At 62.9% G+C, this 19,926-nt stretch overlaps 3 protein-coding genes across 9 annotated transcripts; 1 reads left to right on the top strand and 2 right to left on the bottom strand.

Annotated features, from left to right (window-relative positions):
- The first annotated feature begins 468 nt into the window (after window positions 1-468).
- On the top strand, window positions 469-5,628 carry TUBG2 (tubulin gamma 2). 2 transcript variants are annotated; one of them, XM_051825008.2, is made up of 11 exons: window positions 469-743; window positions 1,636-1,748; window positions 1,951-2,118; window positions 2,425-2,493; window positions 2,867-2,946; window positions 3,304-3,430; window positions 4,047-4,133; window positions 4,250-4,399; window positions 4,754-4,906; window positions 4,984-5,145; window positions 5,252-5,628. In XM_051825008.2, the coding sequence occupies exons 1-11, from the start codon at window positions 740-742 to the stop codon at window positions 5,447-5,449; spliced, it is 1,311 nt and encodes a 436-aa protein (XP_051680968.1). In that variant the 5' UTR covers window positions 469-739; the 3' UTR covers window positions 5,450-5,628. The 2 variants fall into 2 exon arrangements, with proteins under 2 accessions (XP_051680968.1, XP_002719451.3); XM_002719405.5 differs by lacking the exon at window positions 469-743 and adding an exon at window positions 1,130-1,374.
- Window positions 5,629-6,855: 1,227 nt separating this feature from the next.
- PLEKHH3 (pleckstrin homology, MyTH4 and FERM domain containing H3) lies at window positions 6,856-15,413 on the bottom strand. Of its 6 annotated transcripts, none has more exons than XR_007911336.2 (13): window positions 14,756-15,411; window positions 12,799-12,854; window positions 12,359-12,438; window positions 12,064-12,255; window positions 11,819-11,976; window positions 11,608-11,728; window positions 10,261-10,567; window positions 9,544-9,751; window positions 9,185-9,321; window positions 8,781-8,913; window positions 8,191-8,627; window positions 7,675-7,866; window positions 6,856-7,212 (listed from the first exon to the last, which is right to left on the bottom strand). XR_007911336.2 is itself a non-coding variant. In XM_051824985.2 (13 exons), the coding sequence occupies exons 1-13, from the start codon at window positions 14,915-14,917 to the stop codon at window positions 7,082-7,084; spliced, it is 2,220 nt and encodes a 739-aa protein (XP_051680945.2). In that variant the 5' UTR covers window positions 14,918-15,413; the 3' UTR covers window positions 6,856-7,081. The 6 variants fall into 6 exon arrangements, 5 of the variants coding, with proteins under 5 accessions (XP_051680945.2, XP_051680946.2, XP_051680942.2 ...); XM_051824985.2 differs by having other exon boundaries at window positions 7,794-7,866; window positions 8,166-8,627; window positions 14,756-15,413; XM_051824986.2 differs by having other exon boundaries at window positions 7,794-7,866; window positions 14,756-15,413.
- A 1,912-nt stretch (window positions 15,414-17,325) lies between these two features.
- CCR10 (C-C motif chemokine receptor 10) lies at window positions 17,326-19,925 on the bottom strand. Its single transcript, XM_002719406.4, has 2 exons — window positions 19,350-19,925; window positions 17,326-18,542 (listed from the first exon to the last, which is right to left on the bottom strand). The coding sequence occupies exons 1-2, from the start codon at window positions 19,371-19,373 to the stop codon at window positions 17,478-17,480; spliced, it is 1,089 nt and encodes a 362-aa protein (XP_002719452.1). The 5' UTR covers window positions 19,374-19,925; the 3' UTR covers window positions 17,326-17,477.
- Between the last annotated feature and the right edge of the window lies 1 nt (window position 19,926).

The raw sequence follows: 19,926 nt of genomic DNA, 5'->3' as shown, positions 1-19,926 counted from the left end.
GAATGCCTTTCTCCTGTCTAACTATAACTTAGTATCGGTTAATCACCCTTTCCCATCTGGCCTTCCACTAATTGAGAACAATCTAACCCCACTCGTTTGGAAGTAGAATAAACTGCTTTTGTTTGTCCACTGAAATACAATACAGCAGTTAAAAGGGATGAACTAAATCTACCCATATTAACACGGCTACATCACAAAAAGCCCTAATGTAAGGTGAAAAAAGCAAGCTGCTTTTCTCTGATATTATACTTTGGTATCATTTATATAAATTTCAAAACACAAAAATAGATGGTAAAAATATAAAATTATGTTGTCTATGTCACCTTTCCGGTAATTTAGAGTAAAACAGAGCCTCAGAGATACCACTTCACACCCAGGCTATGATCAAAAGCTAGCGAGGAACAAGTGTTGCTGGAGATAACACTGGAACCCCTCAGCACTGCCAGTGGGAACGTAATCTTGTGCAGCTGCTGTGGAAAAGAGTATGGCGATTCCTCAATTAGACACAGTTATCAGCAATCCTACTTCCGGGTATGCAAGCAAGGAGTTAAATAGATATCTGTACACCCGCGTCCAAAGGGGCACTATTCAAAATGGCCAAAAGGTGGAACAAGTGTCCGCCGAGGTTTGAGTGGATAAACAAATGTGGTGTATCTATGCCACGGAATATTATTCAGCTTTAATAGAGAAAGAATGGTGACTTCCAGGGTCTGCGCCGAAGACGGGAAGTTGCTGTTTAATGGGTAAGGTTTCAGTTTGGGAAAGAGAAAATGCTCTGAAAATGGAGGGTGCTGATGGGTACAGAACAATGCGAGTATACTTAATGTCTGTTAACTGTTGAAATGATGGATTTTATGCTGTGCACGAGTATGTCAAACAATTTTAGAAAAATAGAAATTTAAAGGAAGAAAGTTGCCTTGGATCCAGCCCAGGCCCCAGCGGAGCTGACAGTCCTTAGGGCATCAGGACCTACACCCGGACTACCTAGTGCACCCAGCCGTCCTCTCCCCACCTGCCCGCAGCCTAAGGTCGCGACCCTGCGAGCCCCCGCCAGTCTCAGGGCGCAGGCGCGGAGAGGTGGGCAGGCGGGGGCGTGGCCTCGCTCTGCGCCTGTGCCGAATTCCAGCTGCGCCTGCCATGGGGGAAAATGATGCCCAGGTTGGGCTCCGCGGCCCGCCGGCGGAGCAGACGCCCGCACTGCACACGCGCAGACCGAGCGCTCGCGTCGAGAGGCGAGGGGAGCGCGCGCTGCCCACGTCCTGCGCGCCCGGCTGCCGGGCGTTCGTCTCGGCCGTGACTCCCGCCGGGCCCGTGTCCGCAGAGCGATGCCCCGGGAGATCATCACCCTGCAGCTGGGCCAGTGCGGCAACCAGAGTGAGCAAGCGAGCTCCGGGCCCCGCCACTCTCTCGTTCTGCCCCTTCGGGGTCCACGGGAGTGCTTGGTTCCCACCGGGTCCCCTCTCCCTCTCGTGAACCCCCTGCCCTACTGCGCATGACCACGCAGGCCCTGGGCTGTGACGGCTCCCAGAGCCGGCGTCCTGGGCGCACGCTCCGAGAGTGGCAGCCTCAGAGCCTGACGCTGAGCTGCCCAGGCCTTTCGGCTCTCGCAGACCCGGGCGTCTCCCCTCTCCCCAGTTGGTTTCGAGTTCTGGAAACAGCTGTGCGCCGAGCATGGTATCAGCCCCGAGGGCATCGTGGAGGAGTTCGCCACCGAGGGCACGGACCGCAAGGACGTCTTTTTCTACCAGGTGCCCCCGGCGGCTGGGCCAGGACCCCGGGGGCCTGAAGGGACGGGGCAGGGGCTGGTGCTGGGGAGCCCGCTGGGCACAGGGCCCCGCGGCTGGCTCGGGGAGGGAGGCCCGGCAGGAGCCCGAGTGGGACTGGACTGGGGCCTGGGCCGGCGGTGGCGCCGGCTGACGGGGCCGCCCCTTCCCGGCCTCTCGCTGGCAGGCCGATGATGAGCACTACATCCCGCGGGCCGTGCTGCTGGACCTGGAGCCCCGGGTGATCCACTCCATCCTCAACTCTCCCTACGCCAAGCTCTACAACCCGGAGAACATCTACCTGGCTGAGCACGGAGGAGGAGCTGGCAACAACTGGGCCAGGGGATTCTCCCAGGTGTCCAAGCCGGGGACCCTTGGATAGTCCCACCCTGGGGCAAGGCAGGCTCAGGCAACCTGGGAATTTGACCAGAACAGATTTCTGATACGTAAGAGATAAAGGGATGCTTTGACAAAGGGACAGCCAGGGAGAGCTTTATGCAAATTTTGTACAAGTCACAAAGTATCATTTCTGCGTTGAGGGCAAGAGCTGAAGCTCTGCTTCAGGGGGGTCACAAAGCCCTCCCCCGCCGCCCTCCCTTGTGGAATTCTTGTTGCTGAACAGAGAACCTTGGACCTGACTCTCTGCCATGTCTCTGTCCAGGGTGAGAAGATCCACGAGGACATCTTCGACATCATAGACCGGGAAGCGGACGGAAGCGACAGTCTTGAGGTGAGCTTCTCCCCAGCTCCCGTGGGGTGCAGCGGAGAGGGGCTGCGGCGTGTTGGGGGTCAGGCGGTGGCCCGAGCAGGCCCTGGGATGGTGGCAGTCCAATTCCAGGCCCATTTGTTGAGCATCTGGTTTGGGATCTTGAGGTAGATAAGGTGCAGTCCTTGTTCTCAGGGAAGCCGTAGCCTGGAGGGTGTGAATCCCTCAGCCTGTCCCCAAGCCCTGAGTCTTCCCAAGGAGCCTCGGCCTGGACGGACACAGAGGAAGCCTTGAGGCACGAGTGTGTTGCGAGTGGGTGGGGAATGAGACAAGCTGGCAGCCTCCCCCTCCCCCTGCCCAGGTCCCTGGTCACTGCCTGTCCTTCACTCCCACACAGGGCTTCGTGCTGTGTCACTCCATTGCCGGGGGGACCGGCTCTGGCATGGGCTCCTACCTCCTGGAACGGCTGAATGACAGGTAGGCCGGTGTTTGTTAGGAGGGCATTAGCCCGGGTCCCCTTTTCCTTCTGAGCGGGAAGGCCTGCCCCTACTGCTTTTGAGTCCTAGAGACAGACCCACCCAGGTAACCTTGGCAGCAACCAACACCTGGGGGGGGGGGCACCTGGGGACAGGGGAGATCTAGAGTTTGATGCTTGCAGCTTATCCTGTTCATTCTGAAGACTGAGTCCCGCCCTTACCCTGCTACTGTACAAGAGCTTGGTGGCACACGAAAATCGTGGTGCCCATTGTCCCCACAGAAGACAGAGTGAGCAGTCCGGTAAGTCCTGTTGCTTCTCTGTGCCACCCTCCCCCTTTCCTTCTTCTTCACCCTCAGGTACCCCAAGAAGCTGGTGCAGACCTACTCAGTGTTTCCCAACCAGGACGAGATGAGCGACGTGGTGGTCCAGCCCTACAACTCGCTCCTCACGCTCAAGCGGCTGACTCAGAACGCAGACTGCGTGGTGAGCAAAAGAAGAGGGAGTCGAGGGCTGTGGGACCCCCCTGAGTCACAGCCAGCCTGCCCTGCCCTGCCCAGCACAAAAAGAACCACCAAAGCCAGACCCGTGGTCGGACTGCGAAGTAAGGTCGCAACCTCCAGGGTGCTTATGTGACTTTAGGCAGCCAGTCCCCCAGCACAGGGACTGCCTCCCCCTGCCACCACATAAGCCACTCAGCCCACTCAGTGCCTGCTCACGTTTCAGCTCCAGCTCAGGGGTCACTGTCTTAGTGAAACTTCGCTGCCTACCCAGTCAAGGTCAGCTTCCTTTGTCATATTTCAGGTTAACAGCGTCTTTTTTCTGTTCTGTATTCAATGTCAGCCTCCCTCAACTAGGCTGGAGGCCTGGCGAGGGCAAGACCGTGCCCGTTTTCACTCTGTGGTCACTCCAGACCCAGGCACAAAGTGTGGCACAGAGGACACTCACAGATTTGTTTACTGCCCTGCACTGTCCAGAGGGACTCATAATACCCCCAAAGAATGCTTTCCTTGTAAACTAGCAAAGCTACTGACTGCCTTTACAGCTTAGCAGGTGCTCAGCCAATATTTCATGTCTATGCCACCCTGTCTGTCCCCTCCAGGTGGTGCTGGACAACACAGCCCTGAACCGGATAGCCACGGACCGCCTGCACATCCAGAACCCATCCTTCTCCCAGATCAACCAGCTGGTGAGCCCACCTCTGCACTCCTTCCCACTGGAAGTCCTCCCTGAGGGAGGACTGTCGGGGGAGGGGGGAGGGGTCCTACCCAGGCCAGGCCCATGACACAGCACCCCTGTCCCCAGGTGTCCACCATCATGTCAGCCAGCACCACCACCCTGCGCTACCCCGGCTACATGAACAACGACCTCATCGGCCTCATCGCCTCGCTCATCCCCACGCCCCGGCTCCACTTCCTCATGACCGGCTACACCCCCCTCACCACGGACCAGTCAGTAAGAGCAGCCCTCAGTGTCCCGGGCCAGCTGGCCCTGACCTGGCCTCTCCTCTCCTCGCTGCCCTGGCAGCTGCCCATTGCAGCCCCCAGAGGCCTTGCACTCAGGCACTGGCAGAGCGTGGGACTGTCTCGCTGCCTCGTCTCCACCTTCCCTCTGCCCTGGGCTCCTGCAGGCCCCGTGGCGTGGGGAGCGCTGTTGGCTCCTGCACGAGGACATGTCTGTGAGCTGACGCTGGTCCTGCCTGAGAGGCCGCACTGCTCCAAGTCTGCCGGGGTGTGCTGGCTCCTCTGCATCCCTGCCCGGTGCCCCGAGTGCTGGTCTGGCCCCTGTGACCGCTATCCCACCCCTCAGGTGGCCAGCGTGAGGAAGACCACGGTCCTGGACGTCATGCGGCGGCTGCTGCAGCCCAAGAACGTGATGGTGTCCACAGGCCGGGACCGCCAGACCAACCACTGCTACATCGCCATCCTCAACATCATCCAGGGGGAGGTGGACCCCACCCAGGTAGGGGAGGCCCCTTCCTCCTAGCCTGAAGCCGCAGGGGCACAGAGAGGCTGCCACCTCCCACTGTGCCCACCCAGGTCCACAAGAGCCTGCAGAGGATCCGGGAACGGAAGTTGGCCAACTTCATCCCCTGGGGCCCAGCCAGCATCCAGGTGGCCCTGTCGAGGAAGTCTCCCTACCTGCCCTCAGCCCACCGGGTCAGCGGGCTCATGATGGCCAACCACACCAGCATCTCCTCCGTGAGTCTGGCCATCCTCTGTTCCACCCTCTGCCTTCCCCCAGTCACTTCTCAACCCCTCCCCGTCCTACGCTGGCCCCTCTCCTGGAGTTTTCCGTTTCTTCCAGCTCTTCGAAAGTTCCTGCCAGCAGTACGACAAGCTGTGGAAGCGGGGAGCCTTTCTGGAGCAGTTCCGCAAGGAGGACATCTTCAAGGACAACTTCGACGAGATGGACAGGTCCAGGGAGGTTGTGCAGGAGCTCATCGACGAGTACCACGCAGCCACCCGGCCGGACTACATCTCCTGGGGCACCCAGGAGCAGTGACTTCCCTTCCTGTTCCTCTTCCCGAGTGGGAAACACAGCCTCCATCCCTGGTTCCGCTGACCCAACCCTGCCCGTCAGCCTCTCTGGGTCATCTCCAGCCCAGGAGCTGGCCTACTTCCTCCCTTCTGTGCCCTGACCCTTGATATGCTTGTTCAGCTCTAATAAAGTAATAAAGCATGCTTGTGAGCATAGGCAGGGCTTGAGCGGAACCTGGGGGATGGTGAAGGGATGTCCAGTGTCCAGGCACGCGATGGGAAGGTGGCCCCTGCCTGCTCTAGTCCAGGTCTGTGTCCAGGGTTTCCACTGGTGTCCTTTTTTATTTATTTATTTTTATTTTTTGACAGGCAGAGTGGACAGTGAGAGAGAGAGACAGAGAGAAAGGTCTTCCTTTGCTGTTGGTTCACCCTCCAATGGCCCCCGCGGCTGGTGCGCTGTGGCCGGCGCACCGCGCTGATCCGAAGCCAGGAGCCAGGTGCTTCTCCTGGTCTCCCATGGGGTGCAGGGCCCAAGCACTTGGGCCATCCTCCACTGCCTTCCCTGGCCACAGCAGAGAGCTGTCCTGGAAGAGGGGCAACCGGGACAGAATCCGGCACCCCGACCGGGACTAGAACCCGGTGTGCCGGCGCCGCAAGGCGGAGGATTAGCCTAGTGAGCCGTGGCACCGGCCTCCACTGGTGTCCTTTACCTTGAGTCTAGCTGTCTTACTGGAGTCAGCCCTTCTCTCAAAATTACAGAGGATTTCTGGGGTCTTCTCTCTCCCCCGTGCCCACGCTGTTGCCCTAGGGGACCAGCATTGCCCCACCCTCCTCCATTCGGGACGGAGGACATGGGGTCTACTGAAGCAGGGCCCGCTGCATTCTGAGCAGGTCAGGAAAGCCAGGACTCGGGGTTTCCAGCGCCCAGGGCCTTCAGAGTGCTGGGAAGCAGGAGCAGAACTCGAGCAGGGATCAGCCCACCCTGAGTTACTGTTCCAAGCCAGGGAAGTTCTTAGCTCTTTACCCTGCCCCAAGCTCCTCTCCATTCAGGGCCAAACCAGTGGGCACACCAAAGATGGACCCAAGCAGGGCCCAGGAAATCAGGGTAGGAACTGGGCAGTGCCAGTCCTGATGACTCACTGCCCTCCAGCCTCAGAGATGCTGGGAGGCCGCCCCTCCGCCACTCAATGGCTGAGGGAGGGTGAGTAATTGCCAGCTTCCAATACTGCCCTCTTGCTGCCCCACCCACCATGCTATGGCAACATACTGGCCAGGAGCAGGTTCATTCCAGAAGGTCGAGGAGGGTGTGGCCGCGTGGTGTCCAGACTCCTCAGTGCCTGGTAAAAGCCCAGAGTGTGGGCGTCCCCTGGGGCGGAGCTCTGAGCCCAGGGGCTCCAACTTGTCCCACCGACAACACTCCCACAGGAAGGGTTTGTGTAAATAAGAATTTTTTTTTTTGCTTGTCTTCTACAAATAAATTAAGAAACAAACTAGAAAACTGTCCACACCCATTGCAGCCTATGGGTGTGAGATGTGCCCTGTCCCTGCAGGGCCAAAAGGGTCCATGGTTCGCTCCCATCTCAGAGCAGTCCTGGCCCAGGCTGGAGGCAGGAGGGAAGCTGTGACCTCTTGGCAGGCTCAGTCCTGTCCCTGGGGCTCATCCAGGCCCGAGTGCTGGCTGGGAGGGGCGGTGTCTGGCAGATCTTGGCATGGAGGAGAAGGGCTGCAGGGCCTCTCGGGGGAGGGACTGGCCAAGTAGGCATTCACCAGCTGCATGATCTCTTCCACCTAAGAGAGGGCAGAGGGCAGTGGGCAGCAGGGGCCACTGGGTTCTCTCCTTTCTCTTCTCCTCCACCCAGGCTCCGGCCTCTGCAACCTTCCCTTGCTTGGCCCCATTTTCTCTCCCGCCTGCTGCTTTCTGTCCGGCACCCTGAGGTTACTCTCCGCTCCAGGCTTTTGCTCCTGCACTTCCCTCTGCCCTGCCTGCGGTTCCCCTGGATCTTCCTAGGGCTTAGACTTTGTCAGCCTCTTTGAGTCCTTCCCCACACCCCTTAGGCTACGGCTCTTGCACTAACAGGATTCTGTTGGAGCATGTGCCATTGCCTTAAGCAGCCTTGGATTCCCACCCTCATCTCCCCTCCTTGCACTTGGCTTTGCTAGAGCCCAGCGCCGAGAGCTGTACCTGGCCCACGCCTGGTGTGCAGTGAGTCTTTCTTGATACCCCTTCCTTTCCCTCCTCCTTCCACTTACCTGGGGACTCTGAAGGAGGAGCTGGCTCTCTCCCACCCTCATGGCCAGAGTGTGGGGGCCCATTAGCTGGCAGGCGGCCACGTGGCCATAGCTGACACTGTGGATGGGTTCTGTCTCACCTGGCCGGGAGAGGGACATGGCCTTGGCTCCCAGGCCCAGGCATAGCTTCTGTGGAGCACCCCCACCAGGCTCCTGCAGATGGACAGACAGAGTCAGGGTGGAACCAGGGCCCCCTGCAGCACTGTCTGTGGTTCTGGGAGATGGCTGAGCAGGGACCTTCCCGACCCCTCTAGGATTCACAGGCCAGGCATGGAGGGGCTACAGCTCCAGGGAGCTGCAGGCCAAGGGGCTGGTGACTCCTGGGGTTTGAGATGGGCAGCTGTTCTGGACCCAGGGAATGAAGTAGCCCACAGCAGAGGTGGGCCTGTGGCTCTGGGGCAAAGGTGTGGGGCTTGGGCCGCCAGAGTCCCCTTCTCCCTTCTCCCCCTCACCGTGCTCAGCTCCAGAACGTCATACCGAGCAGCGCCGAACCCCGGACACTGCGCCGCCAGAGCCAGGTAGGTAGCCATGGCCTCAGCTCGGCCCATGCCCCGTAGCCGCTTCCAGCCGCCCAGCACGGCCGCCGCCGTGCCGGTGCCGCCTCCTCCCTCGCGGGTCAAGCTTCTCGCCGGACGGCCCGCCCCGCCGCGCCGGGCCCGCTCCGCTCGCCTCTTGGCCAGGCTCGGGCTCCACAGTGCCCCGGCCAGCAGGGCGGCGGAGGGCGGCGGCCTGGGGAGCGGGCGGGGTGGGTCTGCGCGGGGCGGCGCGGTGGGGGGCGGCAGCAGGCGGTCCAGGCGTGGCAGGGGCGCCCGCGGGGAGAAGTCCCGGTGCAGGCTCTGCAGGCGCAGCGCCGCCAGGGCGCGCAGGGTGTCGTCGGGCGGGGGTGGCCGGCCCCGCAGCAGCAGAGCGTGAGCCTGCGGGGAGGCACCGGCGTTAGGGCACGGGCGGCGGCTGCACTGTCGGGAAAACCCCACCGGCAGTGGCACCTTGGGGAGGGGGTCTGGGTTCCAGGACCAGAAAAGAGGTGGTTCGGACTTGGGAGGGGGCGGGGCGGCGGAGATTCGCACCTGCTCGAAGAGGAAAGGCAGTTCGTGGCCGTCCGGGGACAGCCCCTCGGGGTGCAGCGGGCCATGAAGACGCAGACACAGTCTACACCCAGAGTCCGGCGCGTCTTCCAGTCCGGCGTCTTCCGCCGCCAAACTGCAGGAGGGGAAAAGGCGAGGGGCGCTGGAGCAGCAGAACCATTTCCCCCTCCCCGCGCCCCCAAGGCCACTCCTCGGAGGGGGCGGGGCCACATGCTGGGGGCGGGGCCTTATGCTAGGGGCGGGGCGGGGTACAGGTGCCCGGGAGGTCCGACGCACCTCCGTGTGCAGCGCAAGTGGCAAAGGCTCCACGAACGTCCGCTTAGGGAGTGTCCGTGGCTGAGAAGTAGAGGGGCTAATAGACAACGGGGCTGGGGCTGGACATTTACTTCTCAAACCTGGTGAGCACGTCGGCCACGAGGGTCCCTCCAGCCAGGGCTCGCTCCTGGGCACCTCGCTGCTCGTACAGTGCAAATGCGTTGCGGCTCCGGGCCAAGCCCAGTCGCCCCACCAGCTCCCGAGCCACCTAGAAAGGAAGCGGGGTGGTGATGGTGGTGGTGGAGGGGGAAGTCAGGCCCCCCAGGCCCCGGGGAATGCCAGGATCCTGGGAGGGGCTGGCCCGCGAGGGCTCTGATCCCCTCCCTTACCAAAACAATTAATCAGACCTGGCGCAAATTGCGAGCCAGGAATTGGGCACGAGGAGTTGGAAGAAGGGGCTAGGGGTGCGAGGGTCTCTCCCTGACCTCACCTCGCCCGCTGTGGTGTGCGAGTCGATGGCCACCGGGCAGGCACCAGCCCCCGGGCAATGCACGGTGCACAGCAGCTCCTGCCGACGACTCAGCGCCGAGATCTCCGCCAGTGACGGCACCAGCTCTCGGCCGCGAGTCCGACTCAAGGCTTTCCGGATGAAGCGCGCGTACTCCGCCAGTTCCGAGTCCGGGAGCGCCTGCTCCGTCCTGGGAGAGGAGGAACCCCGAGGTCGGTGCTCCGAATGCCGCCTTTCTTGCATTACAGTTTACTTCGTCTCTTGCTGGCTCTCCCCACCCCTCCAACTCAAGTTTCTTGAAGGTAGTGCCCGGCTCTTCTAAATCTGAGTTACTCTGTAAGTCCTTCCACAGGTAGCGCCCTCCCGCGGGCTCCGGAAAGTCTCGGTGACCTTGCTGAAATCTGAAATCCTGCCCTATGTTGCTGCTGCGAAGGGCTCTGGTGCTGGCCTGCATCAGCCCAAGGAAAAGCAGCCTCTTTATAATTTCTCTGCCCAAAGGGGGCGTCTTACTGTAATGCATCCTCTCCCAAGTGGGGTATGATCTTGAATTCCCACCAGGGCATTGTACATATTAGCAGCAGCCCTGGCCCTGCGCAAGGACAGTCACTCCTCTGGATCTGGAGTCAGCATCCATAAAACCCTCCACAAGCCCCTCCCAGCTCTGCAGCTCCCTTGCTTTGACTTTGCCCGCCCCCTCACCTCTCCAGATGTCCCAGGAGGTGCCCCCGTACAGCTCCCCCAGGCCGGAAGGTGCAGCTCATGCAGGTGAGGAGCTGCCAGTACCGCAGGGCTGCAGGGTCTTGGGTGGCTGGCAGTCCCGGGGGCCCCGTGGGGCCTGAGGTCTGCTTAGCCAGCTGTAGGAAGAGTTCGTCGCGGAGTGCAGGCAGGTCCCGGCAGGTCTGGAGCACACCCTGCATCAGGGGCCCGGGGCGCCGCGCCCCTTCCAGTGCCTGCAGTGCCAGGAACAGCCGGACTGCCTCCTCGCGCAAGGGTGCGTAGCCAGGACCTGTGGGAGGGTGGGGGTGGAGGGACGGTTTGGAGAGGGGACACAGAGCTGCGCCCTGGGAGGAAGGCATACACCAGGGGAATACGAAGGAAGGGGGAGGTGGCGAGGGGGAGGGGGTACAAGGACAGGAAGAGTGAAGGGAAAGCAATAGTCCCAAAGTTTCAACACCTGCCTCCCAGGAGTCCCCTCTCCCTCTCCTGAGAAGCCTGAACTTGGAGTTAGGAAGGTAGATAGACAGGCTAAAGGGCCCAGGCTCAAACTCCAGCTTCAGTAACCGGCTACTGATGGTCATCACCAGGGGCCAGAAGACAGGCTGGACTGGCGTGAGAAAACCAAGACTCTCTGCAGCTCATCTCAACCCTCTAGCTTTAGGGCCTGGGCCCATGACTACACCCTTTAGGGAAGAAGTCCAGCCGGATGAGACCAACACATTCTTCTCCCAGAGCAGCGGCTCTTCCACCGCGTGAAAAGGTAACATAACACGGTCTTCCCAGGGGAATGAAAACTGGAAAGGGTGCTCTAGCAGTTCAGCTGCCGACCAGGACCCCTACACCCCAGGGCCTGGGTTCTGGACCCAGCTCCAGCTCCTGAGTCCAGCTTCCTGCTAATGCAGACCCTGAGAGACAACGGGGGGGGGGGGGGGATGGCTCAAGGACTTGGGAACCTGCCAGTCACAAGGGAGGTGGCATTCCTAGGTTCCTGGCTTTCAGCTTGGACCTGGTCAAACCCCAGACATGCAGACATTTGGGGAGTGAACCAGCAGAGGGGAGCTTTCTCTCTCTCTCTCTCTCCTTCCTTCAAATCAATATAAATTTTTTAAGCAGAAGAGAAGGTATAAAAACTCTGAATGAGGCCCACAAAGAAGGTGGCCAGAAAAGCCCACCCCCCCCTTTCCTGTGTGGGCGTCCCTGCCCTCCACCCTGGCCAACTCCATTTCACCTTCACCCCTTGAAAAGCAAGGAGCTGGGGAGACCCCTGCCTGTGGAAGCACTCAGGTTCTTACCTCTGCTTCACTTCATCCCAACCAGGGGACCACTCACCTGGGGCGCTGCCTCCGTAGGGCAGGGGCAGCAGTGGGGCATACAGGGCCCCGCTTGTGTGCCTCAGGATGGGGTTCCGGTGGTAAATGAGGGCCACTGCCTCCGGGTCTCCACAGCTCTCCTGGAGGCGAGAGGCAGGATCACCAGGCTGGGCCAGGGAGCGCCCCACGGGTCCATCACCCCCTTGACTGTCTAAGGACCTCCACCTCACCTGTATGTCCCTGAGCAGTAGCTGCGTGGGGGTCTCCAGCGGGGCCTTGGAAGCGATCACTTCCCGCAATGCCGCCCCCCAGCGCTCGGCCTCGGCTTGGCGCGGGGAACAGAGGCGGACGCTGTGCTTCCGACCAGACACAGTCACTGACCACAGACCTGCGGGACAGAGAGGCCACGGGAGGCGGCCGTCAGGACCGGCTGAGCTCCCTGCCGGGAAGGCAGGAGAGCTATGAGAAATCTCACCAGTTTCCTTGGGCCTGCGCTCTGGGCCGGTCACTGAGCACAGACTGGTAAGCACCAGGCTCCCGAGGCGCCGCGCCCCCTTCCCGCTGCTGCTGAACTGGTCCAGAGAGTCCCGCGTGAGCACGAACCAAGCCCGGCGCGGGGGCAGCCATGGCCGCGCTCCTCCCCCGCGGGGCTCGCGGTACAGCCAGCCTAGGGGGACGAGACGGAGAGAATGGGGGGTCAGCCGAGGAGGCAGGGTCCCCTGCAGGGGTGGTGCGGAGGGTCTCCAGAGGGCATTGGGTGCGGCGCCCACCTTTCACAACGACATCGGGGTCGTCTTCCGGCAGCCCCTTCTCCGGGATGAGGCTCCACGTCTCCTCCCAGCTCTGCAGCCTGGGCCAGAGGGGAGCGAGGGTTGGGCGAGGCTGCAGGGCCTCCCCTCTGCCTCCAGGGGGCTCCTCAGTGCGGGCTCCCCAGACTGCCAGGGGTGCCTGTTTCCAAGCGGGACACCCCTCCTCCAGACTGTGGGAACTGCCGGGCCATTCTGACCTCGTACCAGAAATAGCCGGGACCCCCCCTCCCTCCCCGCGCCCCCGGCCGGACCGCCCCCCGGGACCCCGGCCAAACCACAGCGTCCGGCGTAGGGCCTCTCCCTTATTGCACAACAGTCCTCGCGCGAGGGAAGACAGCGAGGTTGGGGGGCTTGAGAACGGCCGGGATCTCGAGACTACGGGATGCAGGGGCGATGCTCACCTGTCGGAGACCTGCCCGCTCCTGGCTGGCTGAGTCAGCGTCACGTCCAGGGAACCCTGGAGACACAAGCGGAAGTCTTCAGGATCAGAGCCCTCCCTGCGTGATGCCCTTGGCTTCTGCCCCCAGGGCTGCGCCGCTCAAGGGATGGAGGAAGGAGTGGGGATCGCAACCAGGGCAGAGCGAGCTGGAGGCCCGCGGGGCTCGCCCCGCCCACCGGTCTCTATAGAACAAGCTCGGAGCTCCGCAGAGACTCGGGCTAAGGCGCCAAGGCTCATGCAGCGTCTCCCTTAAGCTTTAAAGATGCAATGGGGCAGAGTAGGGTGGAAAGAGCACTGTGCAGGGAGCCAGGAGACTTGGGTTCTAGTACCAGCTGAAGCATGCACAGGCTCACTGGACCCCTGGGACAAGTCCCCTCCTGATTCTGGGCCTTGCTTTGAACAGCGAGAGGTGGCTGCGCTGTGTCACACACACACACACACACACACACACACACACTTTTATCCACTCTGCCTTGCTGGCCAGGGGAGGGTCAGTGGTGGGCACTGGGAAGAGGGGGCCTTTTCAGTACAGGGCTTTGGCCAGGAGCTTACAGCTTCCCACAGCCACCCGAGACTCAGCGTTGGGCAGAGACCCTGCCCCTTCGCGGGGGTTAGGGAAGGGCAGGCCAGGCTGAGGAACGGCACTCACTCTCAGACAAGGCATTTTCTCCTCTTCTCCCACCCAACTTGAACTACACACTGGGCTCTGAAAGAGGCTGCGAACCCAACCGTCGACTGAGCCAGGCAGGAACTGGGCCATCCTCCCATTGCGCCCAGACTGCTAGAGCCAGGAGGGGGGAGGGGGGCCAGGGACACCTGTCCCCAAGCTCCAGGGAGGGGGGTGGAGGTGGGGCACGACGGAGGCCATGGTGTGACTGACAGAGCAGACCCTGCCCAGGCTGGAAGCCTGGGGACGCCTGGGTCCTGCTCCTTCCCTGGGCGCTCAACCCGTTCATTTCTGCAAAGTCTGAGCAGGGCTGTCGGGAGTGCCCCTACTGGGGCAGGTACTGACCACCCTCAGACCAACTGCCCTAATCGCAGTCCCCTGCTCCCCCCTCCTCCCCTCTATATTTATCTGCCCTCAGCCTCGCCAGGTGCTGGCTCTGGCCCCAGCAGCGGCACAGCCCGCCCCACCCGGGCACAGAGCCACCAGGCCTGCTGGGGACCCCTGAGTGGAGGATGGGAGCCCGACTTGGGCCACAGCACAAGGGAGTCTGGGCACCCTGTGCAGGGGCATGAGAGTGGAGTCAGGGCATGGAGGTCCCTCACACCAGCCGTGCCTCAGTTTCCCCATACGGAGATCCGATCAGACCAGGCAGCTGGCAGACTGCCATGGCCTGAGATTTCCCGGGAGCCTCACCAGGGAAGGCCGAGAGTTCTGTCCTGACCCGCCGGGTACTGATGAAAGGTCTTCAACGAGCCACTGCCCCCAGTTCCCTCTCCGTGGAGTCCCTGCCACGGATCCCAGTCCTACGAAGCCTTCCGCCCCTCGCCCAGGTCCCTGCGGTGGGAGCTCCGGCATCTGGCCCCAGCGCACATGAACTGGGAGCGGAGAGGACCCAGGCGTTCGAGCCGCCTAGCCGGCCTCGCCACATTCCTTGGCGCTGGCGGAGGCGGAAGGAGACGGGATGGGACGCGAGCCCGACGGGGAAGGGAGAGGCAGGGCCAGGTCGGGCCACGCGTGACGCCTCCCCTGCCTCCGGGCCCCCAGCAGGTGGACAGCGCCCAGCGTGCTGCGCGAGGCCCACAGGCGCATCCGGAGCCGGGCTTGCTGCAGCCGCTCCCGGGGGCTCTGACCCCTGGGCAAGAATCTCCCCTCACGACCCCAGTTTGCCAAGAGCACGGCGTTTGGCTGGAGCCCGGAGCCGGATCCAGCATGACGGCTGCTTGTAGTGAGAGATCGAGATCGGGGGACTTACCCTCCCGCCGCCCGCTGGACTCGGGGTCCGTAGCTCAAAGGTCTCTTCGTCCTCGTCCTCCTCCCCGTCCCCGCTAAGCTCGCCGTCTCCGTAGTCCCGGTGCAGAAGAGTAAAGCCCCGACGGCAGCAGAGGAGCCACCACAACCCCCCGGGGAGAGGCATCCGGGCGGGCAGCCGGGGGATGGGGGCGCGGACCGCTGCGGCCGAACAGCAGGGGGTCGGAGAAACTGGCGGGGCTCCGACCTGAGCGGGGAGACGAGGCGGGAGGGGGGGGCGGGCGGTGAGGAGGCAGTGTCCGTCGCTGGGGTGGAAGGGGACGCTACCTAGAGCCTGCGGGGGGCTCAATGTCTGGGCCCCCGTAGGGGGAGGGGGGAAAGGCACCCAGAGCCTGGGGCGGGGGGAGGAGAGAGCAATGTCCGGAGCTGGGAAGTAGTGTCCGTTGTAGTGTCCAGCCCTGTGGGGGGCAGCGTCCGGTGCAGTGTCCGAGGTGGGCAGTTGTCCAAGCTCCAGGGAGGGTCGTGTCCGGTAGGGCGTCCGGTGGCCGGGGCCCGGGCCGCGCGCGCTGCGCTCCCTGCAGCCCCGGGACTGGCGCGCTGGGGGCGCGAGCGCAGCGCCGGGACCCCGCCTCCCCAGCCCCCTCCTCCTGGCAAACCCCCCCGCACCCCCCCCCCCCGCCGCCGATTCCCTCTTCTTTCTCTCCTCCCTTCTTTACAGGGCAGGGTCCAGGTTTCGTCACAGCATCCTCTGCCCAATCCTTGTGCCTGGCGCCGGGCGCGGCCGCCAATCAAACGGCTAAAACCGCGGCGGGTTGCATCATGTGCCCCTGGCTTGGTGACAGCGGGGAGGGGCGGGGGAATTGGGAGGGAGGGGGCGGTGCGAGGCTGGCCACGCCCCCGCCCCCGAGGTCGGACGCGGGGTGCTAGTGACGTCACGGAAGCCCGCCCTCCTGCTCTAGCTTTAACTCTAGGCACCTCCACCAACGAATTAACCCTTTTGAGGAGCTCGGGAGAAAGAGCGGAGCGTGGAGGAAGGCCCGGGTGCTGCCCTCTGCACCCCGGCCTCGTCGCGGGGTCCCTGGGAAGGCGGCGAGCCTCAGCTCCCCGGAAGGTGCCCAGACTTGGCGCGGGACGCAGCTCTACCCTTGGGGTCAAGGAGCCCCACCGCTCGGGCCCAGCCACCTCCTATTAGAGCTGAAAAAGCTGAGGCAGGAACTCCAGGGAGGCGCAGAGCGAGGCGGGAAATAAAATCGAATCTAGAGCGCACCGCTCCCCCTGAGCTCACGTAGGGAGTGCTCGGAGTTCCTGGGAATTCTCTGCTCTCGGGCCGGCGTGGGGCGAATATCCTGTGGCTCTGAGTAAGAAAGGGTTAACCGAGGCGCTGGGCGAGCGGGGCGGGGTCAGGGCGACCCGGGGCGCGCGCGCGCCGTGCTGACTCAGCGGCGGTTCCCGAGGTCTCGGGCGGAGGGCTCCAGGTCAGCTCCCAGCAGCTGGCGCGCAAGACCCTCTAAAGATCCGCGCCTTCGCCGGGTCTTCCCCTGGCCCCTCGGAGCCGCGGCGCTGGGTCTGTGCCGCCGGGGACTCCTGGAAGGACGGCTCGCTTCGGGCCAGGCGGGGCGCGACAGGGCGGGGACTTGAGGCCAGCGCCTCCCTGGAGACCTCCCCGCCACGCCACACCCTTCTCGCCCCTCGACTCCGGGCTGGAGCGCTGGGCACAGCTTTGCTCACCGGATGTTAAGCTGCGAGAACTGTCGCATGTGAACCCCGTCCTGCCTGTTGTGATTGTGTAAAACAAAGACCAGGGATTGACGCCACCGCCTGTGCGCCCTCGCCCCCGACTAGAGCGGCCTGTACTGAGATGTCCTGGGGATGGAGACACCGCAACCACAAGCTCCCTTCCCCGTCGGGATCCCGGGAGGGCAGTTCTTTCTGAAGTCTAACCTCTCTCCTCCCCGGAGAGCTCAGGGCATTTCCTCTGACCGCATCCTCAGGGCCGGCGGAGAGCAGCATGCCCACCCCCACCGCCATCCCCACCCCCATAAGCTACCCTTTGGAAATTTGCAAATTGCAATTCCCTCCTTGGTTTCTTTCTCCGAGGGTGAAAAACTCTGACTCAACTTGAAGCACGACTTTTTTTTCTCTGCAGCCCAGAATTTTAGAAGGGATTGTAAAGTGGTAATTAATCCAAACGCCCACTCTAAACCGGCGTCTCCTGCCCCTATCGCCACGCCCCCACCTGGCACGGGCGCACGCACGGCCTCGGCCTCGGCCCGAAGGCTCCCAGAGCCGGGAACTCGGTGTGCGCTAAGGCAGCCATTACTGGACAGGGCTCTCTCCCTGTCTTCCCACAGTTTCCAGAGGCACCGCTGCCCCTCCACGCCGCGCCTTGGGTGGCAGAGGCTGGGGGCCGTTGGAGGCGGTGTCAGTGCCTACGGCTTCATCGGCCTCTCACCCCCCCCCCCCCGCGGCCCCGGGCTCGGCGAGCAGGGAGGTGATGGGGAGGGCGAAACCCACCTGCTCTGCCCGGCTACAAATCACCTCCAAGTCGGGGGTTCCGAAAATAGTAACGCTTGATGGGTTGCATCTGGTTTCCGTATTATCAATTTTAATGTGGCAAGGCACAGACGACGTCTTCCCATGGGGTCCCTGCCTTTCTCTTAGGGCTCCCCCACCTCTCTCCCACTCCCCTCCCTCCGCCCGCCCCCCACGCCCCTGCATTCGCAGCCCTAGTGGTCCCAAGAGAGGCTGTGGGTCTCGGTGGGGGCAGAGCAGGAAGAAAGGCGGGGCCGGCGGGGGCAGCGGCTGCGGGCACGAGGCCCTGGGCCGCAGCCCCCACCGCGCAGCAACCTCCGCAGGTCCTGGCGGAAGCGCAGGCCCAGAAAGGCGTAGAGCACGGGATTGAGGCCGCAGCGGGCCAAGGCCAAGCCGCCGGTGACCAGCAGCGCCAGATCCTTGCGCTTGCTGGCAGGGCAGCTCCGCTCGCGCGCGGCCAGGAAATCGGCCGTGTCCAGCAACAGGGCGAGGCTATAGGGCAGCTGCAGCACCACGAAGGCGGCCACCAGGGCCACCACGACGCGCAGCGCGCGCCGGCGCTCGGGCCCCCTGGCGGCCAGCAGCGTGCGGCCCAGGAGCGCGTAACAGGCCGCCATGACGCCCAGCGGCAGCGCGAAGCCCAGGGCCACCTGCGCCACGGCGCTTGCCCCCTTCACTGTCTGTGCGAGGCCCTCGGGGAAGATGAGGCGACAGCGCCGCTGGCCTTCCCGCTGCCCGTCCCGGCTGAAGAGGAGCGCGGGCAGCGCCAGGAGAAGCGCCAGCAGCCACACGATGACTGTGACCAAGTGCGCACGGCCTGGCGCGGAGGGCCGGGGCCCAGCTGGAAGCGCCCTCGCGATGGCCACGTAGCGGTCCGCGCTGATGCAGGCCAGGAAGAGGAAGCCGGCGTGGAAGGAGGCCGAGTAGAGGCCGGAGATGGCGCGGCAGGTCGTACTTCCGAGATTCCAGCCCTGAAGAACCCCCACTGCGGCAAAAGGCAGGGTCAAGGCCAGCAGGAGGTCGGCCAGGGCCAGCTGCAGCAGGTGGGCGGAGGTGGGCGAGCGGGCGGTCCGTCGGGCCGCCAGGTGGGTGGCCAGGACCAGGCCGTTGCCAGCCAGACCCAGCGCAGCCACGGTCAGGGAGACGCTGGGCTGGAAGGCTCGGCTGAAGGCCTGGACATCGGCCTTGTAGCAGAGTTCCGGCAGTGGCTCGGCGGAGTACGCGTCCTCCTCCTCTCCCGAGTAGGGGCCCCAGGAAGCCTGGGGGCGGTCAAAATGAGAGGAGAGGCCCTATGAGACCTCTTCCCACACATCTCCTCCCCCTACACGTGCCTGCCGCGCCCGGGGCTCCCGCGGGGCCAGGTGCAGCCGAGTCCCGGGAGAACACGTAAACTCACTACTCTTCTCAGTACACCTCAGCAGGTCTTGCATTCCTGCCTCTGCTTTCGGCCTCCTGGGTGACCCTGAGCTCCTTTCTGAACCTCCGCTACCTAATGCGTGATGTCCCCATGAGAAGTGCTGACCGGCCAGTCTACCTGGAAACGCTTGCTGCGTGGACTGTGAAATATGGAAGATAAGGGATGGGAGGCATCTGTGCTCCCGTAGGCTGACCGTTTGCATTATTAATAAATCCTGAAGTGCCGGGCCGCGCGCTCGCGCGCTCTCTCTCTCTCTCTCTCTCTCTCTCTCTCTCTCTCTCTGCAGCGCCCTCTCCTGGACAGACGCCCGGATGCAGGTTCTGCCTCGGACTTGGACCCTGAACTTGGCAGCCTGGTGTAGACCGGCTTTCTGTCTCCTTTCCCTTCCTCCTTCCCAGCCTGCTTCTACCTCCAAAACAGACACACTGAGCCCCTCAAGCCTCGGGGGTCTCGGGGCTGGGGCTCAGTGTGAGTTCAACCGCACTTCCCCCAGCCTCCCGCCCTGCCCCACCAGCCCCAGCCATCTGGAGGGTGGCATCCCGCCCAGGTCTCGGGATGGCGGAGACCTGTGGCCAGGTGGGGAACCCCATCCCTCCCTCCCCCCTGCCCTCGGAGTCACCCTTCTCCCCCTCCCTGTCCCCACTCCCACCTGCTCTGTGGGCTCCGTCCCCATCTCTGGCTACAAGGTTTCTGAGGTAGAGTTGCAGGGGCTAGAAGTTAAATAACCAGTGGGACAGGAAGGAAGGGGCGGGGAGAGGGGCTAAGAGGGAGGCGAGCATTCGGGTCTGTGGGCTCACTTTCCTATTCTACTGCCCCTGAGAGATTTTCTCTTCAGTCGAAGAAGAGATAGTATCTTTTAAAAGCTGTCATTTGCTAGCTAGCTGTGCGATCTTAAGGTTGTTTTTTTTTTAACCTCTCTGAACCTCAGGTTGTTTTTTCAGAGTTCTCTATTTATTTGAAAGGCAGAGTTAGAGAGAGAGCACGCGCGCTCTTCCATCCGCTGGTTCACTCCCCAGAAGCCGCAGTGGCGGGAGCTGCCCCCAGGTTTCTCTGCAGAGCGGAGTAGGGCGACATGCTGACTCCACAGCGCTAGGAGCGCTCATCCGCGGATTCTTTGACAGATCCTTTGCCCAGCTCCAAGCTTCTCCCTGCCTCCCCCCTTTCCTGGGCTGCTTCAGGGTCCCCACAGCCTGGCGTTGCGTGGGGTGTTTGCCGGCGGCGGCGCG

This window comes from Oryctolagus cuniculus, chromosome 17, assembly GCF_964237555.1.
Source record: "Oryctolagus cuniculus chromosome 17, mOryCun1.1, whole genome shotgun sequence".
In the NCBI taxonomy this organism is placed as follows: Eukaryota; Metazoa; Chordata; class Mammalia; order Lagomorpha; family Leporidae; genus Oryctolagus; species Oryctolagus cuniculus.
Note: the sequence above shows the minus strand (reverse complement) of the source record. Positions and strands in the feature narration are given on the sequence as shown.

Excerpts from the sequence above, each read along its gene's own strand:
- TUBG2 (XM_002719405.5), top strand. The coding sequence starts at position 1,326 with ATGCCCCGGGAGATCATCACCCTGCAGCTGGGCCAGTGCGGCAACCAG. Across the intron at positions 2,119-2,424 it reads GGGCCAGGGGATTCTCCCAG|GGTGAGAAGATCCACGAGGA; the intron begins GTGTCCAAGCCG and ends GTCTCTGTCCAG. Across the intron at positions 4,134-4,249 it reads TCTCCCAGATCAACCAGCTG|GTGTCCACCATCATGTCAGC; the intron begins GTGAGCCCACCT and ends CCCTGTCCCCAG.
- PLEKHH3 (XM_051824982.2), bottom strand. The coding sequence starts at position 14,917 with ATGCCTCTCCCCGGGGGGTTGTGGTGGCTCCTCTGCTGCCGTCGGGGC. Across the intron at positions 12,256-12,358 it reads CCCCGATGTCGTTGTGAAAG|GCTGGCTGTACCGCGAGCCC; the intron begins GTGGGCGCCGCA and ends TCGTCCCCCTAG. Across the intron at positions 11,729-11,818 it reads TACTGCTCAGGGACATACAG|GAGAGCTGTGGAGACCCGGA; the intron begins GTGAGGTGGAGG and ends TCTCGCCTCCAG.
- CCR10 (XM_002719406.4), bottom strand. The coding sequence starts at position 19,373 with ATGGGGACGGAGCCCACAGAGCAG. Across the intron at positions 18,543-19,349 it reads GGACGGAGCCCACAGAGCAG|GCTTCCTGGGGCCCCTACTC; the intron begins GTGGGAGTGGGG and ends GACCGCCCCCAG.